Source organism: Danio aesculapii, chromosome 15 (genome assembly GCF_903798145.1).
Source record: "Danio aesculapii chromosome 15, fDanAes4.1, whole genome shotgun sequence".
NCBI classification, from domain to species: domain Eukaryota; kingdom Metazoa; phylum Chordata; class Actinopteri; order Cypriniformes; family Danionidae; genus Danio; species Danio aesculapii.
In genome coordinates this window covers 16,940,400-16,955,980 of record NC_079449.1, presented here as the reverse complement: position 1 = coordinate 16,955,980, position 15,581 = coordinate 16,940,400, and the positions used below count along the sequence as shown (strand labels likewise).

The following is a 15,581-nucleotide window of genomic DNA, read 5'->3' as shown; positions in this document are numbered from 1 at the left end:
AGAAACTAATATAAACTAAATAATAAAATAAAAACAGATGATGTCACTTTGGGTGAGACTAGAGGCTTTTTTCATGAAACACTTCTAAACAGTTTGTGCTGATGTTGGAGATTTTAAGACCCTACTGACTTCTACTATTTCTTCAGCTGTGATCCTTGGAGATTTTTGACCACTCGAACCTTCCTCCTAACAGTGCGTTAGGACTGACACACAAGGGTAGAAACACAAATACTTCCAGATAGATTCATAAAACTTCAAATTGATAATAAAAGTTACCGTGACCGACGTTCACCAAACAATTTCAGTTTTCCTGGAACATGATGTCATTAAACGGTGATAGCACAAAAAAGAGCATCACATTTCTGAAAGGTCTTTAATTAATTTGTGCCATATAACATTATAGATCAGTCATAGATAATAAAAACATGTAGCTACAAGCATAAATAGTATTAATAATCACTATTCAGTTCACTTCACTATTATGTGCCAAGTAAAAAAATAATAATTAAATTACTTACTCAGTCTAATCTTCAAAAAGAGTCCACAGTTACCTCTTCTGTCATGTTTTCTGGCTGACTTGAGATCGATTTGCTTCTGTCTCCCGCTATCCTGATCTATCTGCGCAGTTTCATCTTCTCAAGATCTCTTTTGATCAGGCTCGTTATCAGATTAACTTGTGGTTTTAAAAAAATAAAATATGCATGACTGCCTCTTTCCTATTTTGAAAATACAAATGTTATTTAGGTTGGCCACTAGGGGTGTAACGGATCACTGTTGATCCGTGAGCTGTACAGATCACAACCCTTTGTTCGAACTTTTTAAAACTTGTAGGTTAATCCAACATTCATAACAATTGCAGAGAGATCGCCTCCCATGTCATTCAAATCACCTGTATGAAAGCATTTAGGCTTCCCTGTAAGATAAAATGATGATGGAAAAAGTTGTGGTGGGACCTACCTAAATGCTTTCTAAGGCTATTAATATAAGGTGTTTTCTGTCACTGCTTGTTGAGCCTGCCTTAATGCATTCAGTGTAAAACTGCACAATTAGACATTAAAGATCATGATCTCAGTTCAAACCAGCACAACATGAATAATAAATGATTTGCATATGTTTATTAATCCTTCAAAGCACTGCATTCAAATCTGCATTGAGAGAGATCCAGTTTTTATACTTTTTCAGTTCATTACAAACAATTAAATAACACAGAAGAACTGGGAGAACAGTTTATAGTTCAGATATAAACACTGATGTTTATGGTAAAGATTAAAACCACCTTTTAATGAAACATGACGCTGGTGAAAGCAGTTACATTGTGTAACCAACAGATGGCGACAAACACCCATCAAAATTATGTCACTGAATAGGTTTTCAAAAATAATACCCCCATAATGAAACATGAAATTTTATGTGTGAATTGTTGAATCATTAATTGAAGATAAATATGATCTGTTGTACAAGATGTTAGATTTCTATATTTAGCATTTTCAGGAACAGTAGCAAAGATAATTTTTCGTATTGAATACTTTTCTTTTTTTAGCTGGTTCTTTCTTGATTTTTATTTTTTTATTAAAATTACAGGTTCTTAGTTCTGTTTGTTAAAAGCATTTTTTTGCAGTAATATGTTTGTATAAATGGAAAGCAAATGACATTTGTCTCCTCCCTTTATGCTGATCCAAAAAATGGTCCGATCCGTGACTCAAAAACGGAAAGTGTGATCCGAACTGCAGATTTGTGATGCGTTACACCACTATTGGCCACTATGCCATTATTTATTTTCACTGCTCACTGCGCATGAAACAGTCACCAACCAATGAGAGTGATTGTAAACAAAAGAAAGCCGATTGGCTGAAAATATTGTTGAGGGGCAATAGTTAAACGTGACTTTTGCTGGCACACACAATCCACACAGCCTTCGCTTGCACTCATTCACATTCACACAAACACACACACACATCATGCACAAGTTAATGCCGGATTCATTCAAATAAATCACGAAAAAATTAAATAATTAAAATAAATCACGCAAAATGCGTGGAACAGGATCCGACAAGATCCGGCTCAAATTACGCACTGACTGATTATGAAAATGGGAATTTTCAGCATTTTTGTACAAGTTTTTTTTTTTTTTATAGCTCCTTTTCTCATATTAAAAAAGGGTACCTATATTAGTGGATACAGCCATAGTGTATTGTGAATTAGTGCATATGGTGTACTGGATATAGTTACGTGTATCTGTTCAAAGCCACTACCAGATCGCCCAAATGCATGGAAACCAATTGAGGCAATTTTGAGGGAACCAATTGAAACCAATTCTGATGGTAGAAAGTGCATAGAAAGTGCAAAATGTGAGCAAAATTACAGTTTTTATAACTGTTTTTATAACTAAGTTTATAACTCAAAATTGTAAAATATAATCTTGCACTTCAGAAATATTAATCCAAATTGTAAAATATAATCTTGTAATTGCAATTATATGGTGGAAATACAGTAAGCTTACATGCATCCCTAGAGACAAGCCTGAGATCCCTAGAGACAAGCCTGATTTTGCCTAATACATTCCATCTTATGAATGCCAGCTTTCTTGGTGGAACTGGGAGTGCTGAAAAAAGTATATATATATATATAAAAACAAGCCAGTACCCTTCCCTCCCACAGCCGTCAGTCTAATGAATCTGGGGTGTGACCGCACCCCTCGGCCCTTCTCAGTGGCAGCGAGTAAACAAGCAATCCATTACAGTCGCTGTGCTTTAGGCGGAGGGGTAGAAGGCTTGGTAATTACTGGCAGTGCAGCCAGAAATGGGTGGAGAAGAAGGGAGGCTGGTGGTCATGGGTGATGGGTGTTGGAACGCCAAGATCGTCCACTGGGAATCGAAAGCTTGGCGAACTAAACCAAATACACACCCATGTTTGATCTACAGGGCCAAAAAGGAACAGCGAACAAGTGTAGATGTCTTGCGTAGATTATCCACAATAGATCTGTCAGGATTAACATAACACATGATTGACGTTGTTTGGGAAGTGGTGTTCATTCCCTTAGCATATTCAACACCAGAAGAGGAAGTTGTGGTGAAAGTTCAAATGATCCACATTAGAAATCTACACCAGTTCACTGTTCATTTTTGGCAATGAAGATAAAACATAAGTCTACAGATGGTGCACACAGCATTCTGCAATGTTTAAACTAAACACTGCATAACAGTAGAGAAATACAATTATTTATATTAAAAAATGTATTTTGAGTTTTTCATAAAATGTTTGTTTTTATATAAAAAACTCACTTTTGGCAGTCTAAGTATAATGATAATAAAAAAAGAATAAATAAAGATATTATATCAGGGCTCAAAACAATTTTTTTAGCTTGCCCAGTCTAGTTAATGGTTACAACTTTCCTTCCTCTTTCAAGGTTGCACCACAAAAAGGCAGGTTTTTAGTTGTTTTTGACCAGTTTTATCTTTCCTCCAAATCAGTAAGTTTACTGTGTAACCAAAAACTAGCACAATAAATATATGAGGAATATCACAATAGTTGCAGTGCAATATGGCTGTATATTGGTACTGGTCTGAGGCATGCGTGACGATATACAGCCACAGTGCACTGCTGCTTATTGCACTGCTGCATTGCGTTTATACAACAGTTCAATGACATAATTGTGTCTATAAAAAGAAAATCAAACACGGAGAGTCTAAAATCCTTTTGTATGAGGAACTACTTTTTTCTGCCACTGCTTCACATCTGCAGCAGACATCGGAACAGCAGAAGCCAATACTAATTCACCAACGTCACTTTAGAGCTAGTATTTGAATGATTCTCTACCGTAATGTTTAGTTATTACAAAACACGTGATTTTGCTCACATTTCTTGTTGAGCTCTAAATCACAATATCAGCAATGATTTCTAAAAAATCTAAAAGAGTAGAGTAATTACAAAAATTTTATTTATTAAAAGAAAAGTAATGAGAATACATTTTTAAAAAGCTTACAGATCCCAAACTTTTAAATGGTAGACTATATTTAAAAAGAAGAACTGTTTGGCATGATATAAGATATCTAAAGCATGTGAGAGAGAAGTTCTGAAACCACAAGGATCATAAAAAGCTCAAATTAGGCAGAAAAACCAGCAGTCAGTCAGCCTGTGATTCCTGTGCAAGAGAACTGTTGCATTATAGCAGATCATAAATATCAGAACCATTGAATTTTCCAAAAAAACTATGACTTGAGGGTTTACCAACCACCATGGATAATTTCAGAGAGGACAAACCCCACATTAAAATAACATTTTGCAAATAGGCCAGGCTCGGATCTGCCACAGTAATAGAATGCTAATTATAACAAACTATCTGTGTCACTATGCCTTGACCTTCTTTTTATGCATGTCAGTGCCTGATTCTAAACTAAACATTGCGATTTTTGTCCCGCAGCCGTCTCAACACTATTGTGACCACCCTGTTCCCCAAGGGATCCCGCAGCGTTGTTCCTAAAGACATGCCTCTTAATATATTTGTGAAGATTATCCAGTTTATTGCACAGGTAATTCGCTGTTGAATGTCAGATCTAAAACTTACACCTCACTGTTAATCCGCTGTAAGCCGTTAAATCACACAAGAATTAACTCTCATTTGTTGTGAAAACTCTGAATCTGCAGATTTAATGTTGTTACCAAAATAAACACAGAATGACAGCTAGATTCCCATTATAGATTACTCTGTAAAACTACATTGTTTTATTTATAAAATTCCTGATGCAGCATGTGTTTTACATTAAATATTTTACAAATTTTTTGCATATTGTATTTCCTCATTCTCTATTGTCTTACAGGAAAGGCTTGACTTTGCGATGAAAGAAGTCATTTTTGACCTGCTGTTTGTTGGGAAACCTGCAAAAGCCTTTAGTCTTAATCCAGAGGTACATTTTCACCAATTTACAAACCGATGTGGTATGATTATATGAGTTTTATGGCAATTATATGTTGATTTTTGTGGGTGTCTGGTCTGTAGAGAATGAATATTGGTCTTAGAGCATTCCTGGTCATTGCTGACAAGCTGCAGCAGAAAGATGGCGAGCCCCCAATGCCGAACACAGGGGCTACGCTCCCGTCTGGAAACACACTACGAGTCAAGAAGACGTTCCTGAGCAAACCTCTGAGTGAAGATGAGGCCAAAGTCATAGGTGAGATCTGCTGTTCTGCTTTTATAAGAATCATTTCAAGGCTATGTTTGTGAAACTGAAAAAACTGAATGCAGTGTAAAAATGTTATTGCATGATTTAACTAAATAAAAAATACATAAAAGTGGAACTCTTTAAATAAATAGGACACACATTTTTCAAGTAAAACATTTACGTTTTATGGCAGACATTTCTATGGCAGAAAAAGTTGGATTGGTGTCCAGTTTTATAGTTTTAGAAAACTAAAAATGGCTACTGATAACCTTAAGAAAATATATTTTTATAAACATTATGAAGATTAAATTCTTATCCACAAGAAATTCTTTAAATGTGCTACAGTCACTGGCGATCTAGCTAATGCAGATCACTGGAGAACTACAAATCCCGTCAAACACCACACACACACACCTGTTCCAGTTTTCTGTTGATTACACACACACACACACACGGCTGGGAGTTGCTCATGAACTGATTAGATGGACTATTTATACAGCATTATACATAACTTTGCTGAGACTTGTTTATCTGTGTACATTACGACGTGGTTTTCCTTGTTTAGCCTAGCCGTGTTTTGACCCTTTGCTTTGAATCAGAATCAGAAAGAGCTTTATTGCCAGGTATGTTCACACATACGAGGAATTTGTTTTCGTGACTGAGCTTCTACAGTGCAACAGGATTACAGAGACAGGACAAAAAACAGATAATAAATATATTTTAAAAAATAGAAGTAAGTAGTGAGTGCAAATATACAGATTGACAAGTGTATGTACATGTTTATTACTATATACAACGTTATATGTGCAGCTGTTATGTGCAAATAGGCATGTAAAGTGTGTTGTTAAATAAGTGTATATATGTATAAAAGTGTATGGCAAGTAGTGATGTTGGCTCCACAATTATTATCATCAAGTGTTCATGAGATGGATTGCCTGAGGGAAGAAACTGTTTCTGTGTCGGGCTGTTCTGGTGCGCAGTGCTCTGTAGCGTCGACCAGAAGGTAACAGTTCAAAGAGGCAGTGTGCTGGGTGTGAGGGGTCCAGAGTGATTTTGGCAGCCCTTCTGCTCGCTCTTGATAAGTACAGTTCTTGGGGAGTAGGAAGCGTTGTACCAATGATTCGCTCAGCAGTCCGAACTATTCGATGTAGTCTTTGGAGGTCGTATTTAGTAGCTGAGCTAAACCAGACAGTTATTGATGTGCAGATGACTGATTCAATGATGGAGGTGTAGAACTGTTTCAGCAGCTCCTTTGGGAGGTTAAACTTCCTCAGCTGACGAAGAAAGTACAGCCTCTGTTGAGCTTTTTTGACAATGGAGTCAATGTGAGTGTCCCACTTCAGGTCCTGAGAGATGGTGGTGCCCAGGAACCTGAATGACTCCACTGCTGCCACAATGCTGTCCATGATGCTCAGTGGGGGGAGAGCAGGGGGGTTTCTCCTGAAGTCCACTATCATCTCCACTGTTTTGAGCGTGTTGAGCTCCAGGTTGTTGTTACTGCACCAGACAGCCAACTCCTTAACCTCCTGTCTGTAAGCAGACTCGTCACCGTCCTGAATGAGGCCGATAAGTGTGGTGTCGTCTGCAAACTTCAAGAGCTTCACAGAGGAGTCTTTTGAAGTGCAGTCATTCGTGTACAGGGAGAAGAGCAGTGGGGAGAGGACACACCGCAGTGGGGAGAGGACACACCCCTGGGGGGCGCCAGTGCTGATTGTACGGATACTAGATGAGAATTTTCCCAGCTTCACCAGCTGCTGCCTGTCCGTTAGGAAGCTGTTGATCCACTGACAGACAGAGGTGGGCACAGAGAGCTGAGTTAATTTGGGCAGGAGAAGTTTTGGGATGATAGTGTTAAACGCCGAGCTGAAGTCAACAAACAAGATCCTCACATAGGTCCCTGGTCTGTCTAGGTGTTGCAGAGCATAATGCAGTCCCATATTTACTGCATCATCCACAGACCTGTTTGCTCTGTAGGCAAACTGAAGAGAGTCCAGTGAGGGTTCAGTGATGTCCTTCAGGTGGGCCAGCATCAGTTTTTCAAAAGACTTCATGACTTCATTTGTCTGTTTGTTTTAAATCATTTCTGCCTGTACTGACTATTTAGCTGTTCTTTAACCACGACTTTGCTCTGCATGTACCTGACCATTCTTGTAATAATCTGCACATGGATCCTCAACCCTGTTATCCAGCGTTCATGACATAACAAAATGGAACAATATTTAGAACAAAAAAAGAATAGTGTTTGTATATATATCTCAAATATGGTGGCATTTAATTTATACAACATTTATTAAAAAGATATTATCATCAACCCTAAGAAAAGTTTGTAAATATAAAGCTAGTTGCAAATCATATTCAAAAATGTATTTCTATTTACAGTGGAAGTCAGAAATATTAGCCCCCCCTTTGAATTTTTTTTTCTTCTTTTAAATTTTTCCCAAATGATGTTTAACAGAGCAAGGAAATTTTCACAGCATGTCTGATATTATTTTTTCTTCTGGAGAAAGTCTTATTTGTTTTATTTTGGCTAGAATAAAAGCAGTTTTTAATTTTTAAAAAAACATTTTAGGGACAAAATTATTAGCTCCTTTAAGCTATATTTTTTTCGATAGTCTACAGAAGAAACCGTCATTATACAATAACTTGTCTAATTACCCTAACCTGCCTAGTTAACCTAATTAACCTAGTTAAGCCTTTAAATGTCACTTTAAGCTGTATAGAAGTGTCTTGAAAAATATCTAGTAAAATATTACTTACTGTAATCATGGCAAAGATAAAGTAAATCAGTTATTAGAAAAGAGTTATTGAAACTGTTATGTTTAGACATGTGTTGAAAAAATAAACAGGACGGCTAATAATTCTGACTTCAACTGTATGTTTTTAAAATATTGTTACAATTTTTAATAGACAAGAATAAAGGTAAGATGGTATGGTGGCTCAGTGGTTAGCACTGTTGCCTCACAGCAAGAAGTTCACTGGTTTGAGTCCCGGCTGGGCTAGTTGGCATTTCTGTGTGGAGTTTGCATGCTCTCCCTGTGTTCGCATAGGTTTCCTCCAGGTGCTCCAGTTTTCCCCACAGTCCAAAGACATACGCTATAAGTGAATTGAATAAACTAAATTGGCCGTAGTGTGTGTGAATGAGTGTGTACTGGGTTGTGGCTGAAAGGGCATCCGCTGTATAAAACATATGCTAGAATAGTTGCTGGTTCATTACGCTGTGGCGACCTCTGAAATAGAGACTAAGCTGAAGGAAAATGAAGGAATTAATGAAGAATAAAAATCATAAAATTTAGAAATGTATTACTATTTATGTTCTCACAAATTGTTTTTATATCAATTTATATTTGTTACATGTTTAACAGACAAGAATAAAAGTTTGAAGAGCGAAAGAAAAATGACGGCTTTGACCAAAAACATGAAGACCACAAATTGTCTCCTTGAGAATGCTGATTGACATTTTCTGATTAAACTGATGAAGAAATTATCTCTCATCTATCTCATCTACGTTCATGTTGCAGGAATGTCCCTGTATTACCCTCATGTGCGGAAAGCTTTAGACAACATCCTCAGACATCTGGATAAAGAGGTTGGCCGCTGTATGATGCTGAGTAACGCACAGATGCTCAATAAGGAGCCTGAGGACATGATTACGTATGTCACACAAGAAACTTTTACATTTGTATTCTATTTTTTGCATTAATTCAGCTTAGCTTCAGCTTTTTGTATGAGCTTATGTGACTTTTCTTTATACTTACAGTGGTGAAAGGAAACCCAAGATTGACCTCTTTAGGACATGCATGGCTGCCATTCCTCGCATCCTTCCTGATGGCATGTCCAAGTCAGAGCTAATAGACCTTTTGGCCCGGTGAGTGTGTGTATGTTCGATGCATTAATGAGCATGTGTATGTTCAATGCATGAATGAGCAGTAAGAATTTCTTTAGAGGAATTGCCTGATGGTCAGGTTTCCCGAAAGTTTCAGTAATGTGATGCCTCACAGCCCTGAGCTTAAATAGGATGCCCCTGTGCAATCTGAGTCAGGTCTGGTCTAGACTTAATTCTTCACATTCAAGCCATAAGGTCAGGCAGATATTCAGAGTAAAACCAATCTCTCTATGGGATTATTTTGCATGGTGCTTTTTGGTATAGAGACATTTTAAATATGTTTAGAATTTAAAAACAACTACAAAAACAATTGAACTACCTCAGTTTCTCTAGATACATTAGGTGTGGGTTTGAGTAGAATGTTAATGTTTGTTTTATTTTATAAAGGTCTGATAATGTTTTTTTTAACTTTTAAATAACATATTGTCATTTAGAACTATTTTTTGGAGCATGAAAATTGATTAAAATATCTTGTCACTTTTAGTTCATTTCTCATAAACTGTCATGAAATTAAAACAATTGTCTAAAGACAGTATTCAGGGATGTGATTCTTCCGTATAAACGGAAGAATATATGGATTTTTGAATTTTCCGAGCTCAATAGGGTGACCCCTATAATTTGCGTAAATCTGATATTCAATGAGGTTCATCATCATCAAAGCAGATGACCTGATTGATGGTTTGCAGCATCATTGTTCATCATTGTGCACAAGAGCAGTAATTGCTTCATTCCATACAGCATTCAGAGATGACCTATTAGGCTACTGTGTATATAATGTAGTCCTATAATGTGCGCATATGACGAAGCCGCTGACAATATGCAAGATTATGAAATGGCTTTGAAATCCGCTTTCACATTTGCACATCATGACCGCGTGCACTCTATGTACATTATAAATAAAGCCAGGGTACACATTTTTTTATTATTCTCTCCAAGGGATCTGTCCTGATGTCTTCATTTATTCAGTGCTGCAGCCTAGCACCTGAAATGTAATACCTAAAAGTTTCATAAGTTTAGATGATATTACAAATGTATAAAAATATAGTTTTAATTAATTATAAAATATTAAAAAGCAGGTACTATGGTGAATGAAAGGGAAAGTGAAAGTAATAAACTCTTTTTATCAATGTATGATATCTGGATATCTGTATGATTTCTCATCTTCCTTCTTTTTTGTCCTCGGCTGATCACATGCCTGAGTATTTGATGGTATTTAACAGTATTTTTTGTCTAAAATGTAGTATACAAATGTCTGAAAATAAACTTGAAAATAAAACTTTTTAGTTATTTAATTTTTTTAATTGAGAATTTTTTACTTTAATTTGGGAAGAAATGCCATTCAAAAATTGCTATTTACTCAAACATACAACTATAAATCAATATATTATATATTCATTCATTTTCCTTCTGCCAGCTATTCTGGCATATGTTAAGCATCAAATGCCCTTTCAGCTGCAACCTAGTACTGGGGAACACCCATACACTCTCACAATAACACAAAACTCAAACACTATGGCCAATTTAATTAATCCAATTCACCTATAGCCTATGAACCCGGGGAGAACATGCAAACTTCACACAGAAACACCAACTGGTCCTGCCGGGACTCGAACCAGCGACATTCTTGCTGTGAAGCGACAGTGGTACTGAGCCAAATATATATATATATATTGTAGTATATATTGTAGTTTCAAATAACTATTCAATATTTATTTGAGATTTTATTATATTTATTTATTACTCATTTGAAGTTTGAGCCAAATTTTTTTTAACTGCATTCTTGATCATTATGTTCTTCTGTCTTCAAACTGGCAGGTTAACCATCCATATGGATGATGAGCTGCGTCTGATAGCTCAGAATTCCCTGCAGAGTCTGCTGGTAGATTTCTCAGACTGGCGGGAGGAAGTGCTGCTGGGTTTCTGCAGTTTTCTGCTCCGAGAAGTTCAGGACACACACCAAACCCTGCTGGACTCCTCACTTAAACTACTGCTTCAGTTGCTCACACAGTGGAAACTGGCTCTCCTCAGCACCAACAAGAGCCCAGACACATCGAAGATCTGCTCTGCTGAAGTAAGTGGCAAAGAAATGTTTGTATAGCCCTTAGGGAAGAAAAATATCACAAAATGTTTTCTTAAAAATCTTATAAGTGGCTTCTATAAAGCGTTAAAAAAATCTAATTGGTAGTTTATGAAAATATAAGATAAGTATATATGCATGTATTAGAGATATTAAAATATTATAATATTATCCCAGTATTTTATTTTTGCTTATATCTAATAAGGCTATATTTTAACTAGTTTTGGCTAATAAATATGGCCAATAGCTGAGAGCAAATGCAAATACTAATTTCATTTTTGTTTGTGATAGAAAGTTAATTTGCAAGTGCCAGGTATGTCATTTTTATTCCCAAAAAGCTGTAGCTTCAGATCATTAAATCATATCAGACTTCTTTTTTTTTGATACAATACATTCCTAAACAGAACTAATTCAATATTTTATTTTATTTTATTTTATTTTATTTTATTTTATTTTATTTTATTTTATTTTATTTTATTTTATTTTATTATTTTATTTTATTTTATTTTATTTTATTTTATTTTATTTTATTTTATTTTATTTTATTTTATTTTATTTTATTTTATTTTACATAGCAACATAATGGTGTATGTTCTGTTCAGTTGTTACAGAGCAGCTCTAGTTCCAGAATGCCAGCTGAGTGGGCCTCCCACTCCACAGTCCTGCATGCTGTAGAGGGTCTCGCTTTAGTGCTGCTGTGCTCCTGTCAGACAGGCACACGCAAACTAGCCGTGTCCATCCTTCGAGAGGTCCGCCAGATCTTCATCATCATAGGACAAACTGAGGTAATAGCTTCACTTGATCACATATAACCCTTTAAAGGGCCTATGACATGTAAAATCTAAGCTGGCTTGATTCTTAAACAATAAGAGTTATTTGTTTCACTAAAACCTCCTGCAAGATTTAACGCTTAAAAGGTCCACACTATTACAAATCAAAGCATTAATTTGAACATGCTCTAAAAATGAACCATTTGACATTGAGGTGGCATGTGATTTCACAGGCAGGGTGCGAATTACAGGGGGGTTTGGGGGAGGTTGACTAATTAAGGCTTGATCCCCCCTGAAGCACGTCAAAACAAGAAGTGTGGGGTGGTCAGCCCTCTGAAACTAAGAAAAAAGTTCACTCTGATCTGTATTTTAAATCATAATGTTAACAATTAAAATAATAGACATCCATTTGACCACCCCTATAACGGTTCGTACCACTGTGAATGCATAATCGTGCCAATCAGTCTATGCAAGAAAAAAGTCATTCGACAGTCTGAAACCGGCAGATCTAGAGCACCGATAGACACGAGTTCACAAGATGTGGAGAAAAACACGTTTTCTCATTAAAACAGATGTTTGTTTCTACATATTGCCTAAAAGTAATGTGAAATTAGATGCATTGTTTGCATAGTTTGTTCTAAAGTAAATTTTGTGAATAAATTAAATGTAATGTAAATAAACACATACATTTGATATACTGAAGCATGTATAACACAAACTAATATTACATGTAAGACTAAAAACGAAAAAAAGTAAACAATCAATTTGAACCCTTCTGCTGTCTACAGTAATTACCGCATACAGATGTGTGTTCAGTTGTTGATGTTCTGCAAACTCTTGACACCGTATCTTAACAACACATGATGCAACAAAATTCTGGTGACAAACAATTTGGTTGTCCACTGCACTCGCAATGAAATGGACAGGTTTATAATCTAATTAATGAATTTTAAACCTCAAAAACATTATTAATAGCACATGCTGAAGCTATTTTATTTTTAAGATCTGAGGTAAACAATCTGCTGCCACTTTTAGTATGGTAATAAATGTCACGTAAAATGATATTCAAACTCATACTGGTAACATTTAACACAGAATAAAGCACATAATCAACATCTGAGGTGATCATTGTCATACTCGTTTATGCTGTTGTTCAGAAGTTGAAGAAATAGAAACTTAATATAATAGAATAGAAATTTTGCAGATGGTTAGTAACTCCTTTTAACATGGAAAAGATACCTTTTATCATTTGCCGTAGCACCATGTCATGTATTGTTAAGACATGATGAGAGTCTGCTAACAAACAGGTAAAACCAAAAAGTGAATGAACACTGTATTGCAACGATCTTAAAAAGATTTGTTTGTCAAAAGACGAAGCACTCAGCTGTACTGGATCTGACAGCAGCTACATTAAGTATTTAAGCTATTCATTTCACAATGCTATTTTGTGAGTGACGGTTATATATGGGTAATGTTGTCAAAATACATACTGCAATATTGTGCACTTGTGAGGGAGTTTCCTACTGGATGCAATGATTTCAGCCTATTAAAAGATTTACTGATAAGCTTTATAGGACCCGCCCTTTAAAATAAGGTCTTTTCACAAAAAGGGTCAGGATAAAGGTTTAAAATCATTGTTTTTATGCATATATATTGGCTTTTTTTAAAATGTAAAACTTTATCAACATTTTAAGTGAATCTCAAGGAACAGATTAGCATTCACATTAAAATCCATATCATGTCTCCTTTAAGTGTATGTCCGCTCAGTTTATGCATGAGTATGTTGTTGTTTTTTTCTGCTACAGGAAGATGAAAGGCCCATGATAGATGTGCTGGACCAGCTGAGCCCAATAGTGCTTGAAAGCTTTGCTCACGTGGCGGTGGCTGACTCGGTGAGTGCCTCTCTGTTCGGCCATTTGCGGTGTCGCTCATATGTGAGTCTTGGAGGACATCTACAAACTGTCTTCTGTTCTGAGTTCAAGAGAAGGCCTGTTTTATTTCTCGGAGTTGAGTATATTAGGTGGTGACTACCTAATGCTAGGCTAACCTACCCTGATCTTCAAGCAGCCAAATGCAAACTTTTGTATAAAATCACATTTAGAGAGAACTGAACTTTAATTGATTTGCACTTTGTCTTTGTAGAGTTGCTTTGTAGCTAAATCCAATTTATTTGATAATTATTATGCTGGTTTTAGCCGGATTTTGGCACAATTCATTTGACTTGGTGTGAGTGTTGTAGTGATTCGTAACCACAGTGGAGGCTGGGATGCAAGAAGTGATCATTTAACTCTTATTGTGTGTCATTGTAGACAATAACAAACTTTAGTTTATGCTAGAGGTTAAACGACTTTAGATTTTTGAAAGTCACAAGATGAAAAACACAAGATGCAAATGTTTTGCAACATCCAACAATTTGTGATTTATTTGCAGGAAATATATATGCATGCTGTTTGATAGCTCATAACACGTTGCAAATACAATGCAACATTGCCAATGACTGATTTTAGTGCAAAACAAGTCCATTGTCTACACTTTCATTATGTTAATAATACAACATTAGCACCCAGGCTAATTTTACTACTAAATAAATGCAGTCAACACATTGATCACTGCACGTTTTAGTAAGAATGCAACAATAACATATTTTAGTGCAGAAGTAATGCTTACATCATCAGCACACATATTCATGTGAAGTTATTCATAACAACAAAACGCACTAAAGACAAAGGCTAGATTATAACATTTAGCCTTATTACACTGTCAGAGACACATATTTTACAGCTATGATAGAAACCTGCTCAAAATCCTGCTCAAGTTGGCCGTTTTTCGCGGTTACTGCTCATTGTGATTATCAGACGTCTCCTAGCTGTGCACTTATTGGTTCATTCACAGCATCTACGCTTCGCAGAGGACAGCAGTCAATCACATGACTTTTCCATCGTTCCATAAACGTGATTGGCTAACATCTTCTCTAGGGTATTTGCATGGAGCGAGCTAACTGCCACCTGTTTTACGATATAAAGTTCATTCTAAATTCATGTGAATCTTAGACACCGACATAAGAAAAATAACATTTTAAAATTTACTTTAAATAATTCAAGGGCAGTTTCATCCAGTAAACCACCTTTGTGTGTAAAGCTGTCATGTAGTTCAGGTGAAACCACTTGATCTGCGCAGCACGACTAGTCGACATCAATCAAAAAGCATCAAGGCAGAGCATTAAAGTCGATTGGTGGACTAGTCGGTGCAACTCCTAGTTTATGCTCTTATTTTCCAGAAGTCAGTGACTAGTTCTGATGAGGTTAAGAAGCTATGCATAGTGTGCCATATGTCTTGTCCACAACATTAAGCATATAATCTGACAAAGTGCATATCATAACAGATAAGAGCGGGATTACAGTAGAATTTGAATCATCATTATTTGTTTGATTTGCTTTTTATTACTGTAAAGCTGCTTTGGAAATTCACAAATAACTCAAACTATAAGAACAGCTAAAACAGTAACTATTTCAACATCCACACCACCAGAAATGCTGTTTATCATGAGCACACACTGTAGTTTAAAAGCAGCATTGATGCTGACTAGCTGTCTGTGTTTTATTGACTTCAGTAAGGTGCCTATTTCTTTTAGCATCATTGGTTGTTTCCCTTCAATCCCTGGAAGCAAAGTGAATGACAATCAAGTTAAATCA

The 15,581-nt window shown here is 36.1% G+C and overlaps 1 protein-coding gene across 7 annotated transcripts in view; it reads left to right on the top strand.

Annotated features, from left to right (window-relative positions):
• Window positions 1–15,581, top strand: part of frya (furry homolog a (Drosophila)) — a 128,245-nt gene that overhangs the window by 47,639 nt on the left and 65,025 nt on the right. For all 7 annotated transcript variants that reach the window (XM_056473868.1, XM_056473864.1, XM_056473863.1 and 4 more), the window contains exons 13-20: window positions 4,421–4,529; window positions 4,818–4,904; window positions 4,997–5,168; window positions 8,678–8,810; window positions 8,917–9,024; window positions 10,858–11,113; window positions 11,722–11,904; window positions 13,695–13,781. In XM_056473868.1, coding sequence (XP_056329843.1) covers window positions 4,421–4,529; window positions 4,818–4,904; window positions 4,997–5,168; window positions 8,678–8,810; window positions 8,917–9,024; window positions 10,858–11,113; window positions 11,722–11,904; window positions 13,695–13,781 — 1,135 coding nt within the window. The remainder of the gene's footprint in view (window positions 1–4,420; window positions 4,530–4,817; window positions 4,905–4,996; window positions 5,169–8,677; window positions 8,811–8,916; window positions 9,025–10,857; window positions 11,114–11,721; window positions 11,905–13,694; window positions 13,782–15,581) is intronic.